At 70.3% G+C, this 21,598-nt stretch overlaps 1 protein-coding gene across 1 annotated transcript; it reads right to left on the reverse strand.

Annotated features, from left to right (window-relative positions):
• Window positions 1–38: 38 nt before the first annotated feature.
• On the reverse strand, window positions 39–21,230 carry ATP8B2 (ATPase phospholipid transporting 8B2). Its single transcript, XM_068171253.1, is given in 33 exon segments — window positions 39–1,245; window positions 1,247–1,324; window positions 2,067–2,197; window positions 2,317–2,455; window positions 3,022–3,047; window positions 3,050–3,104; window positions 3,106–3,300; window positions 3,497–3,580; window positions 3,821–4,044; window positions 5,266–5,449; window positions 6,203–6,344; window positions 6,871–6,976; window positions 8,099–8,210; window positions 8,800–8,850; window positions 8,852–8,965; window positions 9,310–9,425; window positions 10,268–10,456; window positions 11,387–11,552; window positions 11,640–11,683; window positions 12,931–13,057; window positions 13,059–13,140; window positions 13,405–13,434; window positions 13,858–14,054; window positions 14,891–14,979; window positions 15,100–15,258; window positions 16,408–16,487; window positions 16,579–16,649; window positions 16,962–17,034; window positions 17,682–17,743; window positions 17,849–17,947; window positions 18,071–18,184; window positions 18,724–18,782; window positions 20,855–21,230. Coding segments are annotated over 33 exon segments (3,888 nt in total). The 5' UTR covers window positions 20,886–21,230; the 3' UTR covers window positions 39–786.
• Window positions 21,231–21,598: the final 368 nt, after the last annotated feature.

Consider the following 21,598-nt stretch of genomic DNA (forward strand, 5'->3'; position numbering starts at 1 on the left):
TTCCCTTCGCTGCTTTCATTCTTTTGATTTCTTTTTGTTCTTTATTGTTTTTGTTCTTTTTTTTCTGTTTGTTTTTCCTTTTTTTTCCTATCAAAAGAAGGCTCCGGGGGGGGGAATGGGAGGGGGAGGGGAAGGCAGACCCCCGCCCCCCCCCCTCACCCCTCACCCTCCCCCCCAGGGCCAGCCCGCAGCCGGCGGGGGGAGGCTCTGCTGGGATACATTCGCTGCGTGATGAGAGATTGGCAGAGGGGAGGGGGCGAGAGGGGGAGGGCTGGGGGAGGGGCCAGAGGGGCTGCCGGGGGCAGTGTCTGTCCCCTCTGTCTGTCCCTTCCCCCCCCCCTCATCTGTTTGTCCACCCTCGGATGGAGAAGTTTTTTGGTTATGCTGCAACAGTCCTGACCCAAACCCCCAAACCTCCAAACCTTCAGCACCTGGAGCCGGCAGGGCCTCTGCTCACAGCCCCCAGAGGGGCTTGGAGCCCCCCCAAGAGGGGCTTGGATCCCCCCCAAGAGGGGCTTTGGACCCAACCCCAAGAGGGGTTTGGATCCCCCCCAAGAGGAACTTGGACCCCCCCCAAGAGGGGTTTGGATCCCCCTCCAAGAAGGGCTTGGACTCCCCCCCGCACGAGGGGCTTGGAACCCCCCCAGGAAGGACCTGGACCCCATCTCCAAGTGGGGCTTGGACCCCCTCCAAGAGGAGCTTCAAGCCCTCCCTCCAAGAAGGGTTTGGACCCCCCCCCAAGAGGGGCCTGGATCCCCCCCCTCCAAAAGGGGCTTGCAGCCCATCTCAAAGAGGGGCTTGGAGCCCCCCCAAGAGGGGCTTGGAGCCCCCCACTCCATGCCCCGGCGAGAGCAAGGCACAGGGAGGGGCTGCAGGGCAGCGCAGGAGGAGACCACAGCTCCCCCCCCCAGCCTCCAGCCCCCTGCCTGGGGGGGAGGCTTCACCCCTGGAGGGCTTCGTCTGCCTCAGCCCTGGGGGCTGCCTCCCGCGGCGGCGCCGCTCTCCCCCCCGGCCGGGGCGCTGCCCCTCTGGCCCCTCACCACCTCCTGCCTCCGCGCTGCCCCCCGCCCCCTCGCCGCCCCCCGCCCCCTCGCCGCCCTTCCTCCTGCGCAGGGTCTCGATCCAGGCGGCGCCAGGCCGGGAGGCGGTGCCGGCCAGGGCGGTGGAGCTGAGCCTCATGTTCCTGCCGGACAGGATCAGCTCCCCGAAGCCCTCCTGGTGCGAGAAGGCATAGCCGGAGCGGCGCCAGCCCCCCCCGCGCCCCCCGCCCCAGGCAGCGCTGCTGAGCCTTCTGCTTCTTCCTCACCAGCTGCGTGTAGCGCACCTGGGGGAGAGGGGGAGGGCGTCAGGGACCCCCCAGAGGCGCCTGGGGGAGAGGGGAGGGCGTCAGGGACACCCCAGAGGCGCCTGGGGGAGAGGGGGAGGGCGTCAGGGACCCCCCCAGAGGCGCCTGGGGGAGAGGGGGAGGGGCGTCAGGGACCCCCCCCAGAGGCGCCTGGGGGAGAGGGGACAGGGTCCCAGGTGTCCTAGGGACAGGGTCAAGGACATCCAGAACCACCTCTGCCTTAGGGGACAGGGCCCTGGGTCCCTTAGGGGACAGGATGAGGACCTCGTGGAGCTTCCAGCCCCGGGGTTCAGAGCCTCAGCTCCCTTTGGGACAGGATCAGGGCCCCCTGGAGCCCCCAGCCCTAGGGGCCAGGACCTCAGCTCCCTTGGGGACAGGATCAAGGACACCCAGAACCACCTCTGCCTTAGGGGAGAGGGCCCTGGGTCCCTTGGGGACAGCATCAAGGCGACACAGAACCACCCCAGCCCCAGGGGACAGGTCCCAGGTGTCCTAGGGACAGGACCAGGGACACCCAGAACCACCTCTGCCTGAGGGGACAGGGCCCTGGGTCCCTTAGGGACAGGATGAGGACCTTGTGGAGCCGCCAGCCCTGGGGGCCAGGACCTCAGCTGCCTTGGGGACAGGATGAGGGCCCCCTGGAGCCCCCAGCCCCGGGGTTCAGAGCCTCAGCTGCCTTGGGGGACAGGATCAGGGCCCCCTGGAGCCCCCAGCCCCTCACCGTGTCTGAGAGCTGTGGTTTGAGGTCCAGCTTGAGGAAGCGGAAGGCCACGACCGGCACGATGCAGACCACGGTGGTGAGGGCGATGGTCAGCCAGACCGTGGGCTGGGCCAGCGTGTTCCGAGCGCTGCCTGCAGGGGGGGAAGGAGGCAGGGGAGAGGAAAGCAGGCGGGGGGGTGGGGCTGGGGGCGGGGGGTCCAGCAGCCAGCTGGGGGGGGGGTCGGGGGGGGGAGCGGCTCTAGGGCCTCACCCACGAAGCAGAACTGGTTGGGGAACATCTGGAAGAGGTCATCGCTGTGCAGGGCAAAGAGGATGGCAAAGTAGGCAGCCAGGCTGCCCCAGATGAAGAAGTGGTTGATGGCTGTCCAGAAACCTGTGTCCAGCCCAATCTGAGGGGGGAAGGGCAGAAGGAAGAGGCTGCAGGGCTGTGACCAGGGCTGTGAGGGGGCAGGGGAAGCAGGAAGGGGCTGCAGGGCTGTGAGCAGGGCTGTGAGGGGCAGGGGGAAGGAGGAAGAGGCTGCAGGGCTGTGAGGGGCAGGGGGAAGGAGGGAGAGGCTGCAGGGCTGTGAGCAGGGCTGTGAGGGGCAGGGGAAGCAGGGAGAGGCTGCAGGGCTCTGAGCAGGGCATTGAGGGGCAGGGGAAGCAGGAAGAGGCTGCAGGGCTGTGAGCAGGGCTGTGAGGGGCAGGGGAAGCAGGGAGAGGCTGCAGAGCTGTGAGGGGCAGGGGAAGCAGGGAGAGACTGCAGGGCTGTGAGGGGCAGGGGGGAGCAGGGAGAGGCTGCAGGGCTGTGAGGGGCAGGGGAAGCAGGGAGAGGCTGCAGGGCTGTGAGGGGCAGGGGAAGCAGGGAGAGGCTGCAGGGTTGTGAGGGGCAGGGGGAAGCAGGAAGGGGCTGCAGGGCTGTGAGCAGGGCTGTGAGGGGTCCCCAAGCCCCCCAGGGGGCTGTGCCCCCTCCCACCTGCACGCTGACCACCAGCACCAGGAGGTGGCCACGGTGACGGCGAAGGTTTGGTAGTCTGCCAGCTGGGCGCCGTCGTCCCGGGGTGGCGTCGGCGAAGACTCCGTAGGGGATGAAGAACATCAGCAGGGAGGTGTAGATGCCTTGGGCAATGCAGATGAAGAACTCTCTCTTGTTGAAGAGGAGGTTCAGCTGCCCAGGCTCGTACAGCTTGGGGTACTCGATGCTCCTCTGCTCCGCACGTCCTGGGGGGGGGGCACGGAGCGCTCTGGGCACCTCCTCTCAGCCCCCCACCTCCTACCCTCAGCCTCCCAGGGAGGGGCAAGGGGCAGCCCGGGCTGGGGAAGCTGGGCAGAGGTTTTCCTCCCCTGGAGGAGGCGCTGGGCCCAGCTCCTGGGCTCCCCAGGGAGCCCTCTCGGCCTACCTGGTCGAAGATGCCCATGGCGGGGCTCCCCAGGGAGCCCTCTCGGCCTACCTGGTCGAAGATGCCCATGGCGAGGACGGGCAGCGAGGTGTAGACGATGTTGTAGAGGGTGATGAAGTATTGGTCATACACAGTCTGTGTGGGACAGGGCACTCAGGGGGGCTGCCACCTGCCCACCCCTGCCCCAGCTGCCTCCCACATCCCCCTCCCCACAGCTGCAAGCTTGGGAGAGCCACTGCCAGCTCCTCCTCCCCACCCTTGCCCCGAGCCGCTCCTGGCGCCGGAGGGAGCCTCGCCGGAGGGTGTCCCCCCCCGGGGTGGGGGGCTGAGGGGAAGCCTCCCCCAGCCCTGCAGCAGCAGGGAGCAGCAACTGACCTGTGCTGAGAAGCCACAGAAGAAGCCAAACCAGAAGTGGACCATGGTGAAGGCAAAGTTCTTGTAGAAGAAGTAGCAGAGGAACTTGCAGATGCGGAGGTAGGACCAGCGGCCGTGCACCAGCAGCAGGCGCTGCAGGAACTTGAACTGGGAGAAGGAGTAGTCAGAGGCCAGCACTGCCTGGATGCCCTCCTGCCCACTGATGCCCACCCCAATGTGGGCAGCTGAGGAGGGAAGAGACAGGTGGGGAAGGGGGGGAGAAGCAGAGTGGGAGAGCTGTCAGGGTCGGAAGGGACTCTGGGGGCTCAGCCAGATCCAACCTCCCCTGGAAGGGACCCCAAGGACCCTCCAGCTCCAACCCCCCCTGGAAGGGACCCCAAGGACCCTCCAGCTCCAACCCCCCCCTGGAAGGGAACTCAAGGATCCTCCAGCTCCACCCCCCCTGGAAAGGACCCCAAGGACCCTCCAGCTCCAACCCCCCCTGGAAGGGACCTCAAGGACCCTCCAGCTCCAACCCCCCCTGGAAGGGACCCCAAGGACCCTCCAGCTCCAACCCCCCTGGAAAGGACCTCAAGGCTCCTCCAGTTCCAACCCCCCCTGGAAGGGACCCCAAGGACCCTCCAGCTCCAGCCCCCTGCCCTGGGCAGGGGCAGCTCACCCCACAGCTCACAGCTCACAGCCAGCTCCAGCTGGCCTTGAAGCAGGGCTGAGGCTGCCACCACCTCCCTGTGCCACCTGTGCCAGGCTCTCACCACCCCCATGGGGAAGAGCTTTCTAAGGTCTGATCTACCTCTCCCCTGCTCTAGCTTGGATCCATCCCCCCCAGCCCCTACCCCTCCCTGACAGAAGTCCCTCCCCAGCTTTCCTGGAGCCCCCCCAGGCCCTGGCAGGCCCCAAGGAGCTCCCTGGGAGCCTTCTCCTCTCCAGCCTGCACAACCCCAGCTCCCTCAGGCTGTGCTCACAGCAGAGCAGCTCCAGGCCTCTGCTCCTCCTCGTGACCAGGGGGGGATGGAGGTGACCAGGTGGGGATGGAGGTGACCAGGGGGGGATGGAGGTGGCCAGGGGGGATGGAGGTGACCGGGTCAGGGTGGAGGTGACCAGGGGGGATGGAGGTGACCGGGTCAGGGTGGAGGTGACCAGGGGGGGATGGAGGTGACCAGGTCAGGGTGGAGGTGACCAGGTCAGGGTGGAGGTGACCAGGGCTCATCCTTGTGGCCCTTCTCTGGACACCTTCCAGCACCTCCAGAGCCTTCCTGTGCCAGGGGCTCCAGACCTGGACCCAGAGCTCCAGGAGTGGTCTCAGCAGATGCAGCAGAGGGGCAGAGTCCCCTCCCTGGCCCTGCTGGGCTCTCTCTGGCTGCAGCCCAGGCTCTGCCTGGGGCTCAGGGAGGGGGGGCCAGAGGCAGGCAGGGGTGCCAGGAGCTGCCCCAGAGGGCAGCACTCACTCCTGATCATGCTGACATCGTTGGCACCGTCCCCAATGGCCAGGGTCACAGCTCTCTTGTGCTTCTTGACCAGCTCCACCACCTGAGCCTTCTGCAGGGGGGTGACCCTGCAGCAGATCACAGCCTTGCAGGCACAGGCTGTCTCCAGGAACTCCACCTCCAGGTCAGCCTCCAGGGCGTGGGCCTGGGGGGACAGAGAGAGGGGAGAGGGGAGAGAGGGAACAGAGAGAGGGGAGAGGGAGAGGGAAAGAGGGGAGAGAGAGAGGGGAGAGAGAGAGGGGAGAGAGAGAGGGGAGGAGAGAGAGGGGAGAGAGAGAGGAGAGAGAGAGAGGAGAGAGAGAGAGGGGAGAGAGAAAGGGGAGAGAGAGAGGGAAGAGAGAGAGGGAAGAGGGCACAGAGGGGACAGGAAAAGGGGAGAGAAGAGGGGAGAGGGAACAGGGAGAGGGGACAGGAAAAGGGGAGAGGGGACAGAGGGGACAGGAAGAGGGAGAGGGGACAGGGAGAGGGGAGAGGGAGAGGGGAGAGGGAGAGGGGACAGAGAGAGGGGAGAAGAGACAGAGGAGACAGGGAAGGGGGAGAGGGAACACAGAGAAAGACAGAGGGGACAAGGAAATGACATGGGAGAGGGAACAAGAAGAGGGGAGAGGGGAGAGGAAACAAGGAGAAGGAAAGGGGACAGAGAGAGGGACAGAAGGGACAGAGACAGAGGGGACAGGGAGAGGGAAGAGGGGAGAGGAGTGAGGGGAGAGTGAAAGAAGGGAAAGGGGGAGAGGGCACCGAGTGAGAGGGCACAGAGAGGGGACAGGGAGAGGGGCACAGAGTGAGAGGGCACAGAGTGAGAGGGAACAATGAGAGGGCACAGAGAGGGAGCCCAGCGAGGGGCCAGGCCAGCCGGCGGGCACGGTGCCCGCTCCCAGGGGCGGTGCCAGGCCCCTACCAGGCTGTGGCCGTCGATCACCAGGGCGAAGTCGCCGCCGATGGCCTCCAGCACGGAGCTGAGCCCGGAGGAGAACTTCTCCTGGCAGGGGAAGCCATTGCCCAGGGAGCCTGAGGCATCCAGCATCCTCTCCCTGGCCTTCCTGAGGGGAGAGGGGGAAGGATGCCAGGGGGGCACCACTTGAGGGCACCTCTGGGTCGCAGCCTTCTCCCCTCCACACCGAGCCCCCCCAGGGCTCTCAGCCGCTCCTCCCAGGGCACTGCCCCAGCCCCTGCCCCACCCTTGCAGCCCCCTCCTTGGACCCTCCCCCCAGCAGCTCCCTGCCCCCCCCTGCCCCTGGGGCAAGCCCAGGGCCGGAGGCAGCATCCAGGCTGTGGCCTCAGCAGGGCAGAGGGAGGGAGGGGGAGGGAGAGGGAGAGAGGGGAGAGAGGGAGGTGGGGCCAGGACTCTCTGCCGTGGTGCCTGGCATGGTGCCCAGTGTGCCCCTGCCCCACCCCTGCCCCTGCCCTGCCCCACCCTTCCCCTTCACCTGCCCTGCCCCTGCCCTGCCCTTCCTCTGCCCCTGCCTTGCCCTGCCCCACCCTTCCCCTTCCCCTTTCCCTGCCCCTGCCCTGCCCCTGCCCTGCCCTGCCCCGCCCTGCCCCGCCCTGCCCCGCCCCGGGGCTCACCGCAGCTCCTGCCGCACCTGCCGCCGGCTGTGCCCCCGCACCAGGAACACCTCTGCCATGTCCTCCCTCAGCATCTTGCAGGCGTAGCCAACGCTCACTGCAGTCTCTGCCAGGGCACAGCCACAGCCTGGAGCCAGGGCCAGCCCCTGGGGGGCACCACCGGTGCCAACCTCACCCCCCCACCCCTGCCCCCGCTCTGGGAAGCGCAGGATGCCGGGGGGGAGGGGTGGGGAGGGAGGTTCTGAGCTCAGCCAAGGGAGGGTGGCACAGCCTGAGGGCACCCCAGTGCCCCCCCAGCAGCACAACCAGCTCTGGGGGCTCAAGCCTGGAGCTCAGTTGCCCAGCTGGCACAGGCAGAGCTGCTGCCAGGAGGAGCAGCAGGGAAGGGCAGCTCCAGCCCCAGCCAGGAGAAGCTTTGCAGCCCCCAAGGCTGGGGGGGAGGGAAGAGAACCTTCAGAGCTCTGCCAGGGCCAACCCTGCAGGGGCAGCCCCAGGCTGAGCCCAGCCCCAAAGCTGAGCCCAGCCCCAAGCTGAGCCCAGCCCCAAAGCTGAGCCCTAGCCCCAGGCTGAGCCCAGCCCCAAAGCTGAACCCAGCCCCAAAGCTGAGCCCAGCCCCAAAGCTGAGCCCAGCCCCAGGCTGAGCCCAGCCCCAAAGCTGAGCCCAGCCCCAAAGCTGAGCCCAACCCAAGCTGAGCCCAGCCCCAAAGCTGAGCCCCAGCCCCAAAGCTGAGCCCAGCCCCAAAGCTGAGCCCAGCCCCAAGCTGAGCCCAGCCCCAAAGCTGAGCCCCAGCCCCAAAGCTGAGCCCCAGCCCCAAGCTGAGCTGAGCTGGTGCCAGCCAGGGGCAGCTCCCCGGGCAGCCTGGGCCAGGCTCTGCCCTCCCTCCGAGGCCAAACCCTCCTGGAGCCAGCTGCAATCTCTCCTCCTGCTCCCAGCCCAGCCCTGCCCTGCCCCTGCCCTGCTCCAGCCTCTGGCCCCAGCCTCCTGCTCAGCCCTGCAGCTCCCCAGGAGCTCTCCCTGGAGCCAGCAGCTCTCCAGAGGGTCCCCAGGAGGTCTCCCCTGGAGCCTTCCCCAACCTCTTCCTCCTGCCCTCAGCAAACTTCTCCTCTCTCCATCTCACACAGAAGACTCTTGGGGGGGTGGGGGGAGGTGGGGGGGGGGCGTGGGGGGGGGTGGTGCCGGCTCAGAGGCTCTGCAGAAGCCCCCCCTGGGCTCCCCCCCAGGCCTCACCCTGCTTGTCCCCTGTCAGCACCCAGATCTTGATGTTGGCCAAGCTCAGCACCGCGATGGTCTCCGGGACCCCCTGCTGCAGCTTGTCCTCCACCGCCGTGGCCCCCAGCAGCTGCGGCCCAGGAGGTGAGGAGGGGGCGGCAGGAGCTGCCCCAGCCCCTCCCAGCCTCCCTGAGCCCCCTCCTAGCCCCCCAGCCCCTCCCAGCCTCCCTGAGCCCCCTCCTAGCCCCCCAGCCCCTCCCAGCCTCCCCAATCTCCCTTCATAGCCCCCAGCCCCCTCCTAGCCCCCCAGCCCCTCCCATCCTCCACAAGCTCCCTTCATAGCCCCCAGCCCCCTCCTAGCCCCCTCCCAGCCTCCCTGAGCCCCCTCCTAGGTCCCCAGCCCCTCCCAGCCTCCCTGAGCCCCCTCCCAGCCCCTTCCCAGCCCCCTCCCAACTCCCTCCTGGCCCCCAGCCCCCTCCCAACCCCCCCCAATCCCCCAGGCCCCTCTCATTCCCTCCCAGCCCCCTCCCAGCCTTGCCAACCCTCCTCCCTGTGCCCCCTCCCCAGGTTCCTGTGCCCCCTCCCCATCTGCCCCAGCCCTTCAGCACCCTGTGCCCCCTGCCAGCCCCCTCCCAACCCTCCCAGCCCCTCCCAGCCCTGCCAACCCTCCTCCCTGTGCCCCCTCCCCATCTGCCCCAGTGCCCCCCGCTGCCCCCTACCATCAGGTCGTGCTCCACCTCGTCGTAGAGCTGTGCCAGCTGCTCCTCCCGGGGCGGGGGGTGCCGCCTGGGCACGCAGCAGCCGCTGGCACCAGGCCTGGTAGAAGCCTTCCTCCAGCTCGCGGTATGCCAGCAGCAGGGTGCGCAGCCCCTCCCCCGCGAACTCCTGCGGGCACCGCGCCGGGCACGGGGGGCTGGGCACGGGGGGACCCAGCCCCTCTGCCCCCAGCCCCTCTGCCCTCCCTGTGCCCCCAGCCCCTCTGCCCCCCCGTGCCCCCAGCCCCTCTGCCTCCAGCCCCTGTGCCCCCCTGTGCCCCCAGCCCCTGTGCCCCCAGCCCATCTCTGCCCTCCCTGTGCCCCCAGCCCCTGCTCCTGTGCCCTGTGCCCTCCCTCTGCCCACCCAGTGCTGCCCACCACTGCCCGTGCCCTCCCAGCTGCTGCCCGGTGTTCCCTCTGCCCTCCCCGGCGGTGCCCGTGGTGCCCTCCTGGCGGTGCCCGGCGCCAGCTCACGTTGAGGTGCTCGATGGTGACCTCTGTGAGCTGCTGGTTGCTGGGCTGCAGCCTCTGCAGCAGGATGGAGTCAGCACCCTTGCAGTAGAGCAGGATCCGACCCTCGGGGCTGCGCACTGCGGGGCAGGGCACCCCTGAGCCTGGCACTGCCAGGCCCTGCTCCCCTCCCCCCTGTTCCCCCCCCATGGGCAGCAGGGCACAGAGGTGCCAGGCTGGGGGTACAGCCCCACACCCCTCCTCTGTGCCCCCACCATTGGTCAGCATGGCACAGAGGTGCCAGGCTCAGGGTGGCACCACCAGGCCCCTCTCCCTTCCCTCCCTTCCTCACTGTTTGGTGCCCATGGGCGGTGCCTGGGGGGCGGTGCCTGAGGGGTGGTGCTCATGGGCGGTGTCCGGGGGGGCGGTGCCTAGGGGGGCGGGCAGTGCCCAGGGGTGGTGCCCAGGGTGGTGGTGCCCATGGGCGGTGCCCGGGGCGGTGCGGTGCCTGGTGGGGTGGTGCCCAGGGGGGTGGTGCCCGGGGTGGGCGGTGCCCGGGGGGAGCAGTCTCATGGGGGCGGTGCCTGGCGGAGGGGTGTGCCCCGGGAGGGGGGCGGTGCCGGGGGGGGGCGGTGCCTGAGGGGCAGTGCCCAAGGATGGTGCCCAGGGGGGATGGTGCCCAGGGGGCAGTGCTCATGGGTGGTGCCCGGGGCGGGGCGGTGCCCAGGGTGGGGCACAGCTCATGGGCGGTGCCTGGGTGGGGCGGTCTCCAGGGGGCGGTGCCTGGGGGGCGGTGCCCGGGGCGGGGCGGTGCCTGTGGCGGGGTGGTGCCCAGGGCAGGGCACAGCTCATGGGCGGTGCCTGGGTGGGGCAGTCTCCAGGGGGCGGTGCCCGGGGGGGGCGGTGCCCGGGGCGGGGCGGTGCTGCTCATGGGCGGTGCCTGGGGGGGCGGTGCCCTGGGGGGGCGGTGCCCGGCGCTCACCTATGACGGACATCCTCTGGCGGGCGTGGCTGAAGTCGAGGATGGAGAGCAGCTGGTAGGTGCAGGCGGTGCCCAGCTCCTGCAGGGTGATGCTGTGGGCACCGCGGGCACGGAAGACGAAGCCGAAGTTCCGGGCGGCGGTCACCAGCGCCCCCTCGTCCGGGCTCTGCGCCTTATACCGCAGCTGCCCTGCGGGCACCGGGCGGGCACCGCGTGGGCAGGGCGTGGGGGGGGGCTGCTGGCCGGGGGCACTGCCCCGTGGCACACACCCAGCCCTGTGCCACCCCCAGTGCTACACAGACAGCCCTGTGCCACCCCCTCCCATGGCACACAGACAGCCCTGTGCCAACCCCATGGAACAGAGACAGCCCTGTGCCACCCCCATGCCATACTGCCAGGGCTGGCTCTTGCCCTCCCCCCATGCCACACTGCCAGCCTTGTGCCCCCTGCACCACCCTCCCCAGGGCAGGCTCCTGTGCCACCCATGCCACACACCCAGCCCTGTGCCCCCCACACCACATTGCCAGGGCTGTGCCCCTGCCCAGCCAGCCCTGTGCCCCCTCCCCGCCCCTCCACCCCACCGGGCTGCCTCCTGTGCTCAGACAGAGCTGTGCCCCCCACGCCACACTGCCAGCCCTGTGCCCCCTATTGCCACCCCCCAAGGGCAGCCTCCTGTGCCCCCCCCCTACTGCCAGCTCTGTGCCTTCCATGCCAGCCCCCCGGGCAGGCTCCTGTGCCCAGTCAGCCCTGTGCCCCCCATGCCACACTGCCAACCCTGTGCCCAGCCAGCCTTGTGCCCCCCATGCCACACTGCCAGCCCTGTGCCTGCCATCCTCCCCCCAGGGCAGGCTCCTGTGCCAACTTAGCCCTGTGCCTCCCTCTCCCCACCCCCCAAGCTGCCTCCTGTGCCCAGCCAGCCTTGTGCCCCCCATGCCAACCCCCCAAGGGCAGCCTCCTGTGCCCAGCCAGCCCTGTGCCCCCCAATGCCACACTGCCAACCCTGTGCCCAGCCAGCCCTGTGCCCCCCATTCCACCCCCCAGAGCTGCCTCCTGTGCCCAGCCAGCCCTGTGCCCGCCCCTGCACCCCCCAGCGGCGCCTGCCGTGCCCCCCGTGCCCACCTGTGGCGCTCTCCTCGGCCATGACGGTGTGGCACAGTGCCAGCAGGCGGAAGAAGTGCTGCAGCTGGCAGTCGCCCAGGCGCAGAGCCTGCAGCAGCCTGGGGTCCCAGAACTGGAAGTGGGCATCGGCCAAGGGGTTGAAGGAGAAGTCCACCGGCTGGGGGCGCTGCCGAGGGCACAGCTGGCATCAGCCGGCCTGCCATGGGCGCCTGGCACGGCCCCTGCCCCCTGCCCCCCCCCGGGCGGCCCTTACCTGCCCCAGCTCCACCTTGGCACCCAGCACGTCCTGCACGTCACCTGGGGGGGGCACGGGGGGAGGGGCCAGGGTTGGCACCCCCAGTGCCCCCCAAGGGCCTGCAGGAGGGCACCTGAGCGCCCCCCCAGTGCCCCCCAAGGGCCTGCATGAGCCCAGCTGGCACTGAGCCCCCCCCAGTGGCCCCCAAGGGCCTGCATGTGCCCAGCTGGCACTGAGCCCCCCCCAGTGCCCCCCAAGGGCCTGCATGTGCCCAGCTGGCACTGAGCCCCCCCCCCAGGCCTGCATGATGCCAGCTAGTCCCTAAGCTCCCCAAGTCCCTGCATGATGCCAGCTGGCACCAAGCCCCCCAGTGCCCACAAAGCCCTGCATGAGGCCAGCTGGCACCTGAGCCCCTCCAAGGCTCTGCATGATGCCAGCTGGCACTGAGCACCCCCAGGGCAGTGCTGCAGGGCAGCCTCTCGCTGCCGCCGTGACCCCGCGGGCAGTGCCAGCTGGGCCCTGGCACCTCCCCACTCACCATAGCTGTGCCACTCAAGGCTCTGCATGATGCCAGCTGGCACCTGAGCCCCTCCAAGGCTCTGCCTGAGGGCACCTAAGCCTCCCAAGGCCCTGCATGATGCCAGCTGGCACTGAGCACCCCCAGGGCATCACCACAGGGCAGCCTCTCGCCACCGCCACAACCCCGAGTGCAGTGCCAGCTGGGCCCTGGCACCTCCCCACTCACCATAGCTGTGCCCTCCCAGGCTCTGCATGAACCCAGCTGGCACTAAGACCCCCAAAGGTCTGCAGGAGAGCACCTAAGCCCCCCCAGTGCCCCCCAAGGCCCTGCATGATGCCAGCTGGCACTGAGCACCCCCAGGGCATGGCCGCAGGGCAGCCTCTCGCCGCCGCCGTGACCCTGCGGGCAGTGCCAGGCGGGCCCTGGCACCTCCCCACTCACCATAGCTGTGCCACTCAAGGCTCTGCATGATGCCAGCTGGCACCTGAGCTTCCCAAGGCTCTGCATGATGCCAGCTGGCACTGAGCACCCCCAGGGCATGGCCGCAGGGCAGCCTCTCGCCGCCGTGACCCCCGCGGGCAGTGCCAGCCGGGCCCTGGTACCTCCCCACTCACCATAGCTGTGCTCTCCAAGGCTCTGCATGAGCCCAGCTGGCACCTGAGCTTCCCAAGGCTCTGCATGATGCCAGCTGGCACTGAGCACCCCCAGGGCAGTGCTGCAGGGCAGCCTCTCGCCGCTGCCGTGACCCCGCGGGCAGTGCCAGGCGGGCCCTGGCACCTCCCCACTCACCGTAGCTGTGCCCATTGACAGAGCACTTGCTGAAGACCATGGCGTTCTGGGTGAGGGTGCCAGTCTTGTCGGCGAAGATGTACTCCACCTGCCCCAGCTCCTCGTTGAGGGTGGTGCTCCTGGCCTGGGGCCGGGCAGCGCCGCTGGGCACAGAACATCTTCCTGTCCCAGTTGATGAAGTAGCTGTGCCCCAGCCTGATCACCTCCACGCTGCAGGGGGGGCACAGGGAGGGGCAGGTGGGCACAGGGCTGGGCTGCCAGCCGTGCCCACCCCCCCCCCTGCTGTGCACCCCCTCCCCCTCCCCCCCAGCCATGCTCCTTGCCAGCTTCTGCCAAGCCCAGGGCTGGGGGAGGGTGGGGGTGGGGGGGGTGACAAAAGGCCTCCTGTGCCAGCTGGGTGCCCACTCCTCCCCCTGCCAAGGCCCTCCCTGAGCCCCCCCCGTGGCTGAGGGGGTGGGGGTGGCACACTCTTACCTCGGGGGGTGGGGGGTGACAGAACTCATGCTGGGGAACGAAAAGAGAGAGGAATTAAACCAGAGGGGGAAGGGCACAGTGCCAGGGCAGGAGCCGGGGGGGGGGCTGCAGGCAGGGCCAGAGGAGCACAACCAACCAGGATGAAGCCAAGGGGGGGGGAGGGGGCAAGGCAGGGCATGGGGTGGGCACCACAGGGCACTGCAGGGCAGAGCAGGGCAAGGAGCAGCCAGGCAGAGCCAGAGCCAGAGCCAGACACAGCCAGGAGGAGGGGGGGAGGGGGAGGGAATGGGGACCCCCCCTGAGGAGTCCCTTGGGTTGGGGGCAGCCCACCCCAGGGCACTGCCAGCTGTGCCCACCCCCCCTTGTCTCCAGCCCCCCCCTGTCCCCAGAAAGGTCATCCCTGGGTGGGCACAGAGCAGCCCCCTCCCCACCCCCACCCCCCCCGGGGCCTACCTGACGTAGAGGGAGATTGGCACCACGGTGTTGAGGATGATGATGTAGGACCAGAAGGAGAGGAAGGCAGAGAGGAAGGCACTGTGCACCCCCTCGGGCCAGGGCAGGTAGAGCTGGAAGCAGACTCCCACCTGCAGCTCCCAGATGGCATTGCCCAGGGCCAGGATCACCCCCAGGCACACCAGGAAGCCAAAGATCTGGGGAGGGGGCAGAGAGGCTGCAGAGGGCTGGCAGGGGCACAGGGGGCAGGGGCAGGCTGGGGGCAGGGTGGCACAGGGGGCAAAGGGAGCAGGGTGGCACAGGGGGCAAGGGGCAGGTTGGGAGCAGGGTGGCACAGGGGGAAGGGGCAGGCTGGGAGCAGGGTGGCACAGGGGGAAGGGGCAGGCTGGGAGCAGGGTGGCACAGGGGGCAGGGGGAGCAGGTTGGGAGGTGCCCAGGGGCAGCAGGTTGGGAGCAGGGTGGCACAGGGGGCAGGGGGAGCAGGCTGGGAGGTGCCCAGGGGGCAGGGGCAGCAGGTTAGGGGTCCCCAAGGGGTCAGGGGGAGCAGGCTGGGGGGTGCCAGGGGGGCAGGGGGAGCAGGTCAGGGGGTGCCCAGGGGGAACAGGTTTGGGGGTCCCCAAGGGGTCAGGGGGAGCCGGCTGGGGGTCCCCAAGGGAAATAGGTTGGGAGGTGCCCAGGGAATCAGGGGGGCAGGCTAGGGGTGCCAGGGGCAGCAGGCTGGGGGGTCCCCAGGGCATCAGGGGGACAGGCTGGGGGGTTGCCAGGGGGTCAGGAGCAGCAGGCTGGGGGTCCCCAGGGCATCGAGGGGGAGCAGGCTAGGGGATCCCAGGGGGTCAGAGGGGGCAGGCTGGGGGTGCTAGGGGCAGGCAGGGGGCTGGGGGTTCCCCAGGGCATCAGGGGGGCAGGCTGGGGGGGTGCCAGGGGCAGGGGGCTGGGGGGTCCCCAGGGCAGCAGGGGGGCAGGCTGGGGGGGTGCCAGGGGGCCGGGGGGGCAGGCTGGGGGTGCCAGGGGCGGGCAGGGGGCTGCTGCCTACCCAGAGCACCAGGGTGTTCAGCAGGCGGTCGATGCTGGTGCGCTTGAACTTGGTGCGGCCACTGTTCTGCATCAGCTTGGTGTCAGGCCCTGGGGGCGCAGGGCAGGGGGTCAGAGGGGGGTTGGGGGGGTCAGAAGGGGGTTGGGGGGGTCAGAGGGTGCGGGGGGGGGTGGGGGGTCGCGGGTTGGGGGCCCCCAGCCCAGCCCCACCTGCGAAGAGGACGAGGCCGAAGCAGCTCTCGGTGTGGCGCAGGACGCAGCCTCGCAGCAGCAGGTTCTGGTTGCTGAGGGGGAATTTGCTGCCCTGCCAGTGCAGAGCGCCCCCAAACCTGTCCAGCTTGTTGTTGGGGGGCTCGCAGACCACCTCCCCTGCGGGCAGGCAACGGCCTGGGGCTGCCATCTGCTGCCTGCCCCTGCCCACGGCCCCCCACAGCCCTTCCCCGCCTCCCCGCGGGGCCACCACCGGGCAGGGGTGGTGCTGAGCTGGGCAGGAGGGAGCCAGGGCAGGGATGGTGCTGAGCTGGGCAGGATGGAGCCAGGGCAGGGATGGTGCTGAGCTGGGCAGGATGGAGCTAGGGCAGGGGTGGTGCTGAGCTGGGCAGGATGGAGCCAGGGCAGGGGTGGTGCTGAGCTGGGCAGGATGGAGCCAGGGCAGGGATGGTGCTGAGCTGGGCAGGATGGAGCCAGGGCAGGGGTGGTGCTGAGCTGGGCAGGATGGAGCTAGGGCAGGGGTGGTGCTGAGCTGGGCAGGATGGAGCCAGGGCAGGGATGGTGCTGAGCTGGGCAGGATGAAGCCAGGGCAGGGATGGTGCTGAGCTGGGCAGGATGGAGCCAGGGCAGGGATGGTGCTGAGCTGGGCAGGATGGAGCTAGGGCAGGGGTGGTGCTGAGCTGGGCAGGATGGCACCAGGGAGGTGCTGAGCTGGGCAGGATGGAGCCAGGGCAGGGATGGTGCTGAGCTGGGCAGGATGGAGCCAGGGCAGGGATGGTGCTGAGCTGGGCAGGATGGAGCTAGGGCAGGGATGGTGCTGAGCTGGGCAGGAGGGAGTCAGGGCAGGGATGGTGCTGAGCTGGGCAGGATGGCCCCAGGGAGGTGCTGAGCTGGGCAGGATGGAGCTAGGGCAGGGATGGTGCTGAGCTTAAAAGGATGGATCCAGGGTAAGGATGGTGCTGAGCAGAGCAGGATGGCCCCAGGGAGGAGCTGAGCTGGGCAGGGATGGTGCTGAGTGGGGCAGGATGGCCCCAGGGGGTGCTGAGCTCCCCCAGGCCCTGTGCCCAGGCCACCCTGGGCATGGTGCCCAGCAGTGCCAGGCGGTGCCAGGCAGTGCCCAGCGGTGCCCAGCAGTGCCAGGCGGTGCCAGGCGGTGCCAGGTGGTGCCCAGCAGTGCCAGGCGGTGCCCAGCGGTGCCAGGCGGTGCCAGGTGGTGCCCAGCAGTGCCAGGTGGTGCCCAGCAGTGCCAGGCGGTGCCAGGCGGTGCCCAGCGGTGCCCAGCAGTGCCAGGCGGTGCCCGGTGCTCACCGTCGAACTGTGCCAGGCTGCTGGGCTCTGCCAGCCGGGCGGTGACGGGCAGGGCCTGCCTCACCTTCACGTTGGTCTCCCTGCGGGTGAGGGGCAGTGAGGTTGGCATCGGCCTGGCAGGGAGGTGCCCCCCCCGGCCCACCCTGCCCGTGCCAGCCTGGCACTGCCTACCCATCCAGCTCGGCGGTCTCGATGTAGCACAGCCCGTGGGGCTCGCTGCTGCACAGCAGGAGGAGGTCAGCCTGGCACCGAGACAGGGGGGGGAGGCTGCTGCTGGCACCTGGGCACAGCCCTGCCCTGGCCCTGCCCCCTCCCCGGGCACCCCCCTGGCCCTCGGGCACCCCTGGCCCGGAGGCAGCTCCGATGCCAAGGACCCAAACCCGGCTGCCAGGGCGGAGAGCCGCTGGGGGCTGCGGCCCAGGGGGTGAGGGAGGGGAGAGGGGGATGGCAGCCCCGTGCCAGGCAGTGCCCTCCGTGCCAGGCAGTGCCCTCTGTGCCAGGCAGTGCCCTCCGTGCCAGGCAGTGCCCTCCGTGCCAGCCCAGGCCCCGCTCACCGCCACGAATTGGTTGTTCTCCAGCTTGATGATGTCTCCGACGCGGACGTTCATCCAGGGCTCCTGCCGCAGCCTGCGGGCACGGCCCGGGCGGGTGGGCACCGCCTGCCCTGCCCTGCCCCTGCCCAGCCCTGCCCCTGCCCTGCCCCAGCCCAGCTCCTGCCCTGCCCCAGCCCTGCCCTGCCGCAGCCTGCGGGCACGGCCCGGGCGGGTGGGCACCGCCTGCCCTGCCCAGCCCCTGCCCCAGCCCTGCCCTGCCCCTGCCCAGCCCTGCCCCAGCCCTGCCCCTGCCCTGCCCTGATCCAGCCTGCGGGCACGGCCCGGGCGGGTGGGCACCTCCTGTCCTGCCCAGCCCCTGCCCCTGCCCCTGCCCCACAGAGCTCTCTATCTCCTCCCCAGAGCCCTGTGCCCTCTCCTCAGACCCTGTGCCCCCTCCCCATCTGCCCCTGCCCCACAGAGCCCTGTGCCCCCTCCCCAGAGCCTGCACCCCCTCCTCAGAGCCCTGTGCCCCCTCCCCGGAGCCTGCACCCCCTCCCCAGGTTCCTGTGCCCCCTCCCTAGAGCACTGTGCCCCCTCCTCAGACCTTGTGCCCCCGGCCCCCGGCCCCCTCCCCCGGCCCGCAGCCCCCTCCCCCGACCCCCGGCCCCCTCCCCCGGCCCGCAGCCCCCTCCCCCGGCCCCCGGCCCCCTCCCCCGGCCCGCAGCCCCCCCCCGCACTCACTCGCCGCCCAGCAGGACCTGCGCCTGTCTGTTGTTCACTTGCTTGTCGCTCTTATGGCGGAACTGGGGGGGGGAGGGGAAGAGGGTCACCCCCTCTGGGGGACAGAGGGGTCCTGGGTGTGTGCCCCACCTCCCCCAGCCCCCCGGCAGGGTGCCCCCAGGCCTCACATAGTCGTCGGTGGCATCTTTGACGGCGGTGAGGCTCAGGACCAGCACCAAAGGCACGATGGTGGTGAACCAGGAGAGGGAGGAGATCTGCGGGATCAGCTGGGGGCAGGGCAGGGGGAGAGGCCCTTCAGAGAGGTGGGGAGGGGGGAGGCAGCACAGCCTCGGGGGAGGGGGGACCCTCACCGCCTCCCCTCCCTCCCCCCAGCCCCCCGCGGGGCTCACCTGGAGGATGAGGAGGAAGAGGAAGTAAGTGTTGGCCACCTCCTGGAACTGCTCGAAAAGGTTCACCGGCAGGAAGGTGACCAAGGAGTACTTGGAGGTCCTGATGCAGTTGTTCTGGGCGGGGGGAGAGGGTTAGACCACGCCCCCCCCATCAGCCCCCTCCCCCATCAGCCCCCTCCCCCATCAGCCCCCTCCCCATCAGCCCCCTCCCCCATCAGCCCCCTCCCCACCTCCAGGCGCAGCCTGGGCCCCCCCAGCTCCGTTCCTCCTCTTCCTCACTCATTAGCTGGTACCCAGGGCCCAGCAGCACTGAGCGCAGCACCCCCCCGCCCCCGAGGGTCCTCAGACCCAGCCCCCCTGCTCAGCACCCCCCGAGGGTCCTCAGACCCAGCCCCCCTGCTCAGCACCCCCCGAGGGTCCTCAGACCCAGCCCCCCTGCTCAGCCCCCCCCGAGGGTCCTCAGACCCAGCCCCCCTGCTCAGCACCCCCCCGGCCCAGCCCCCCTGCTCAGCACCCCCCCGAGGGTCCTCAGACCCAGCCCCCCTGCTCAGCACCCCCCGAGGGTCCTCAGACCCAGCCCCCCTGCTCAGCACCCCCCCGAGGGTCCTCAGACCCAGCCCCCTCCCCTCTCCCCCCAGCCCCTGCCCCCTCACCGCGTAGTGAAACTTCTCGTTGTAGTCCCTGGCGTTGGCTCTCACTCTCCGCTCCTCCTCTGCAGCACAGAGCTCCCCGTCAGCCCCCCCCGCACCCCAAAACCTCCCCCTGCACCCTCCCGAACACCCAGGCCTCCCCTCTGCACCCCCGGACCTCCCCTCTGCACCCCCAGGCCTCTCCCCTGCACCCCCAGACCCTTCCAGCCCTGCACCCCCAGACCCCTCACCCCTGCATGTCTGCACCTCCACTCAGCTCAGCCCCCCCAGATCCTGCACCTCCAGAACCTTCAAGCCCAGCACCCCCAAACTCCTCAGTCTGCACCCCCAGACCCTTACATCCCAGGATCTCTGCATCCCCAGACCCCTCAGCTCAGCACCCCTAGATCATGCACCCCCAGACCCCTCCAGCCCTAGATCTCTGTACCCCCCAGAATCCTCACCCCTGGATCTCTGCATCCCCAAACTTCTCACCCCTGCATGTCTGCATCTCCACTGAGCTCAGTCCCCCCAGATCCTGCACCCCCAGACCCTTCTAGCCCTGGATCTCTGCACCCCCAGACCCCTCAGCCCTGCACCCCCAGACCCCTCACCCTGGGATGCCTGCAGCCCCAAACCCCTCAGCCTGCACCCCCAGACCCTTACATCCCAGGACCTCTGCACCCCCAGATCCCTCACCCCTGGATCTCTGTACCCCCAAACTCCTCACCCTGGGATGTCTGCACACCCAGACCTCTCAGCCCTGCACCCCCAGACCCTTCCAGCCCTGGATGTCTGCACCCCCAGACCCATCAGCCTGCACCCCCAGACCCTTACATCCCTGAATCTCTGCACCCCCAGACCCCTCAGCCCTGGATGTCTGCAGCCCCAAACCCCTCAGCCTGCACCTCCAGACCCTTCCAGCCCTGGATGTCTGCACCCCCAGACCCATCAGCCTGCACCCCCAGACCCTTACATCCCTGAATCTCTGCACCCCCAGACCCCTCAGCCCTGGATGTCTGCAGCCCCAAACCCCTCAGCCTGCACCTCCAGACCCTTCTAGCCCTGGATCTCTGCACCCCCAGACCCCTCAGCTCAGCACCCCCAGACCCCTCACCCTGGGATGCCTGCAGCCCCAAACCCCTCAGCCTGCACCCCCAGACCCTTACATCCCTGAATCTCTGCACCCCCAGACCCCTCAGCCCTGCACCCCCAGACCCTTCCAGCCCTGGATGTCTGCACCCCCAGACCCATTCAGCTCAGCACCCCCAGACCCCTCACCCCTGCATGTCTGCACCTCCACTCAGCTCAGCCCCCCCAGATCCTGCACCCCCAGACCCTTCCAGCCCTGCACCCCCAGGCCCCTCACCCCTGCATGTCTGCACCTCCACTCAGCCCTGCACCCCCAGACCCTTCCAGCCCTGCACCCCCAGACCCCTCACCCCTGGGATCTCAGCACCCCCAGACCCTTCCAGCCCTGCACCCCCAGACCCCTCAGCTCAGCCCCCCCAGATCCTGCACCCCCAGACCCTTCCAGCCCTGCACCCCCAGGCCCCTCACCCCTGGGATCTCTGCACCCCCAGACCCCTCAGCTCTTACCTCCTTCACCCTTCTTCTCCCGCGCCTCCAGCCCCCCCCTCCCTTCCCCCCCCCAAGCGCAGCTCCTCCTCTCCCCTCCCCCCTCTCAGCCCCTTCCTCCCCTCACCCACCGGCCCCGCCGGGGTCCCGGACCCGCGGCCACTTCTCCGGCATCTCCCGGGGCACCGTCATGGCCCCGGCGGCTCCATCCCTGCCCCTGCGCCGCCGGTGCCCCGGGCCGGCCGCGCTGGCCCCGCCCCCGCCGCGTTGCCTTGGCAACCACCGCCCTGGGCCTACCCGCGCGGCCTACCCGCGGCCTACCCGCGGCCTACCTGCGGCCTACCCCCCGCGGCCTACCCCCCGCGGCCTACCTGCGGCCTACCCCCCGCGGCCTACCCCCCGCGGCCTACCTGCGGCCTACCTGCGGCCTACCCCCCGCGGCCTACCCCCAGCCTACCCCCGCGGCCTACCCCCGCGGCCTACCTGCGGCCTACCCCCCGCGGCCTACCCCCAGCCTACCCCCCGCGGCCTACCCGGGGCCTACCTGCGGCCCTCCCCCGCGGCCCTCTCGGCTCACCTGGGGCCCTGCCGGCCGCGCAGCGCTCCATAGCCTGCGGCCCCGCAGCCCCTGGGGAGAGGGCGGCCGGAGGGGCCGGGGGGGAGGGGCAGGGACCGGGGGGCCGCTCCGGCCCCGCTGCCGCCCCCTCAGCTCCCCATGGCCGCGGCGGAAGCGAAGCGGCCCCGGGGGGGGGCGGCGGCCGGGGCCGGGGGAGGGGGCGGGGGAGGGGGAGGGGAGGGGAGGGGTCCCGGGAACGGCCCCGGGGGGAAAGCTTCGGGGGGTGCAGAGTAGGACCCTGGAGGTCGTGGGGAGGGGTCCGGGGGCAGAGGCAGCCCCAGGGGGCACCAGGGGCAGCCTTGGGGGGCGCAGGGTAGGACCCCGGGGGGGGGCAGGGAGCGGAGCCCTGCGGGGGGGGGGAAGGGGGGGGCGGCAGCTTTGGGGTCCCAGGGGGAGCCAAAGGTTCAAGCCCAGGGGCGCCCAGGGGGGGCAGGGTGCCCAGGGAGGTGCCCAGGGGGTGCCCAGGGAGGTGCTCAGGGGGATGCCCAAGGGGTGCCCAGGGAGGTGCCCAGGGGGGTGCCCAGGGGATGCCCAGGAGGTGCCCAGGGAGGTGCCCAGGGAGGTGCCCAGGGGGGTGCCCAGGGGGGTGCCCAAGGGGTGCCCAGGGAGGTGCCCAGGGGGGTGCCCAGGGAGGTGCCCAGGGGGTGCCCAGCAGGGTGCCCAGCGGGGTGCCCAGGGGAGTACCCAGGGAGGTGCCCAGGGGGT

Source organism: Melanerpes formicivorus, unplaced genomic scaffold (genome assembly GCF_026170545.1).
Source record: "Melanerpes formicivorus ecotype bairdi unplaced genomic scaffold, bMelFor1.0.p_v2 SCAF_2554, whole genome shotgun sequence".
NCBI lineage: Eukaryota > Metazoa > Chordata > Aves > Piciformes > Picidae > Melanerpes > Melanerpes formicivorus.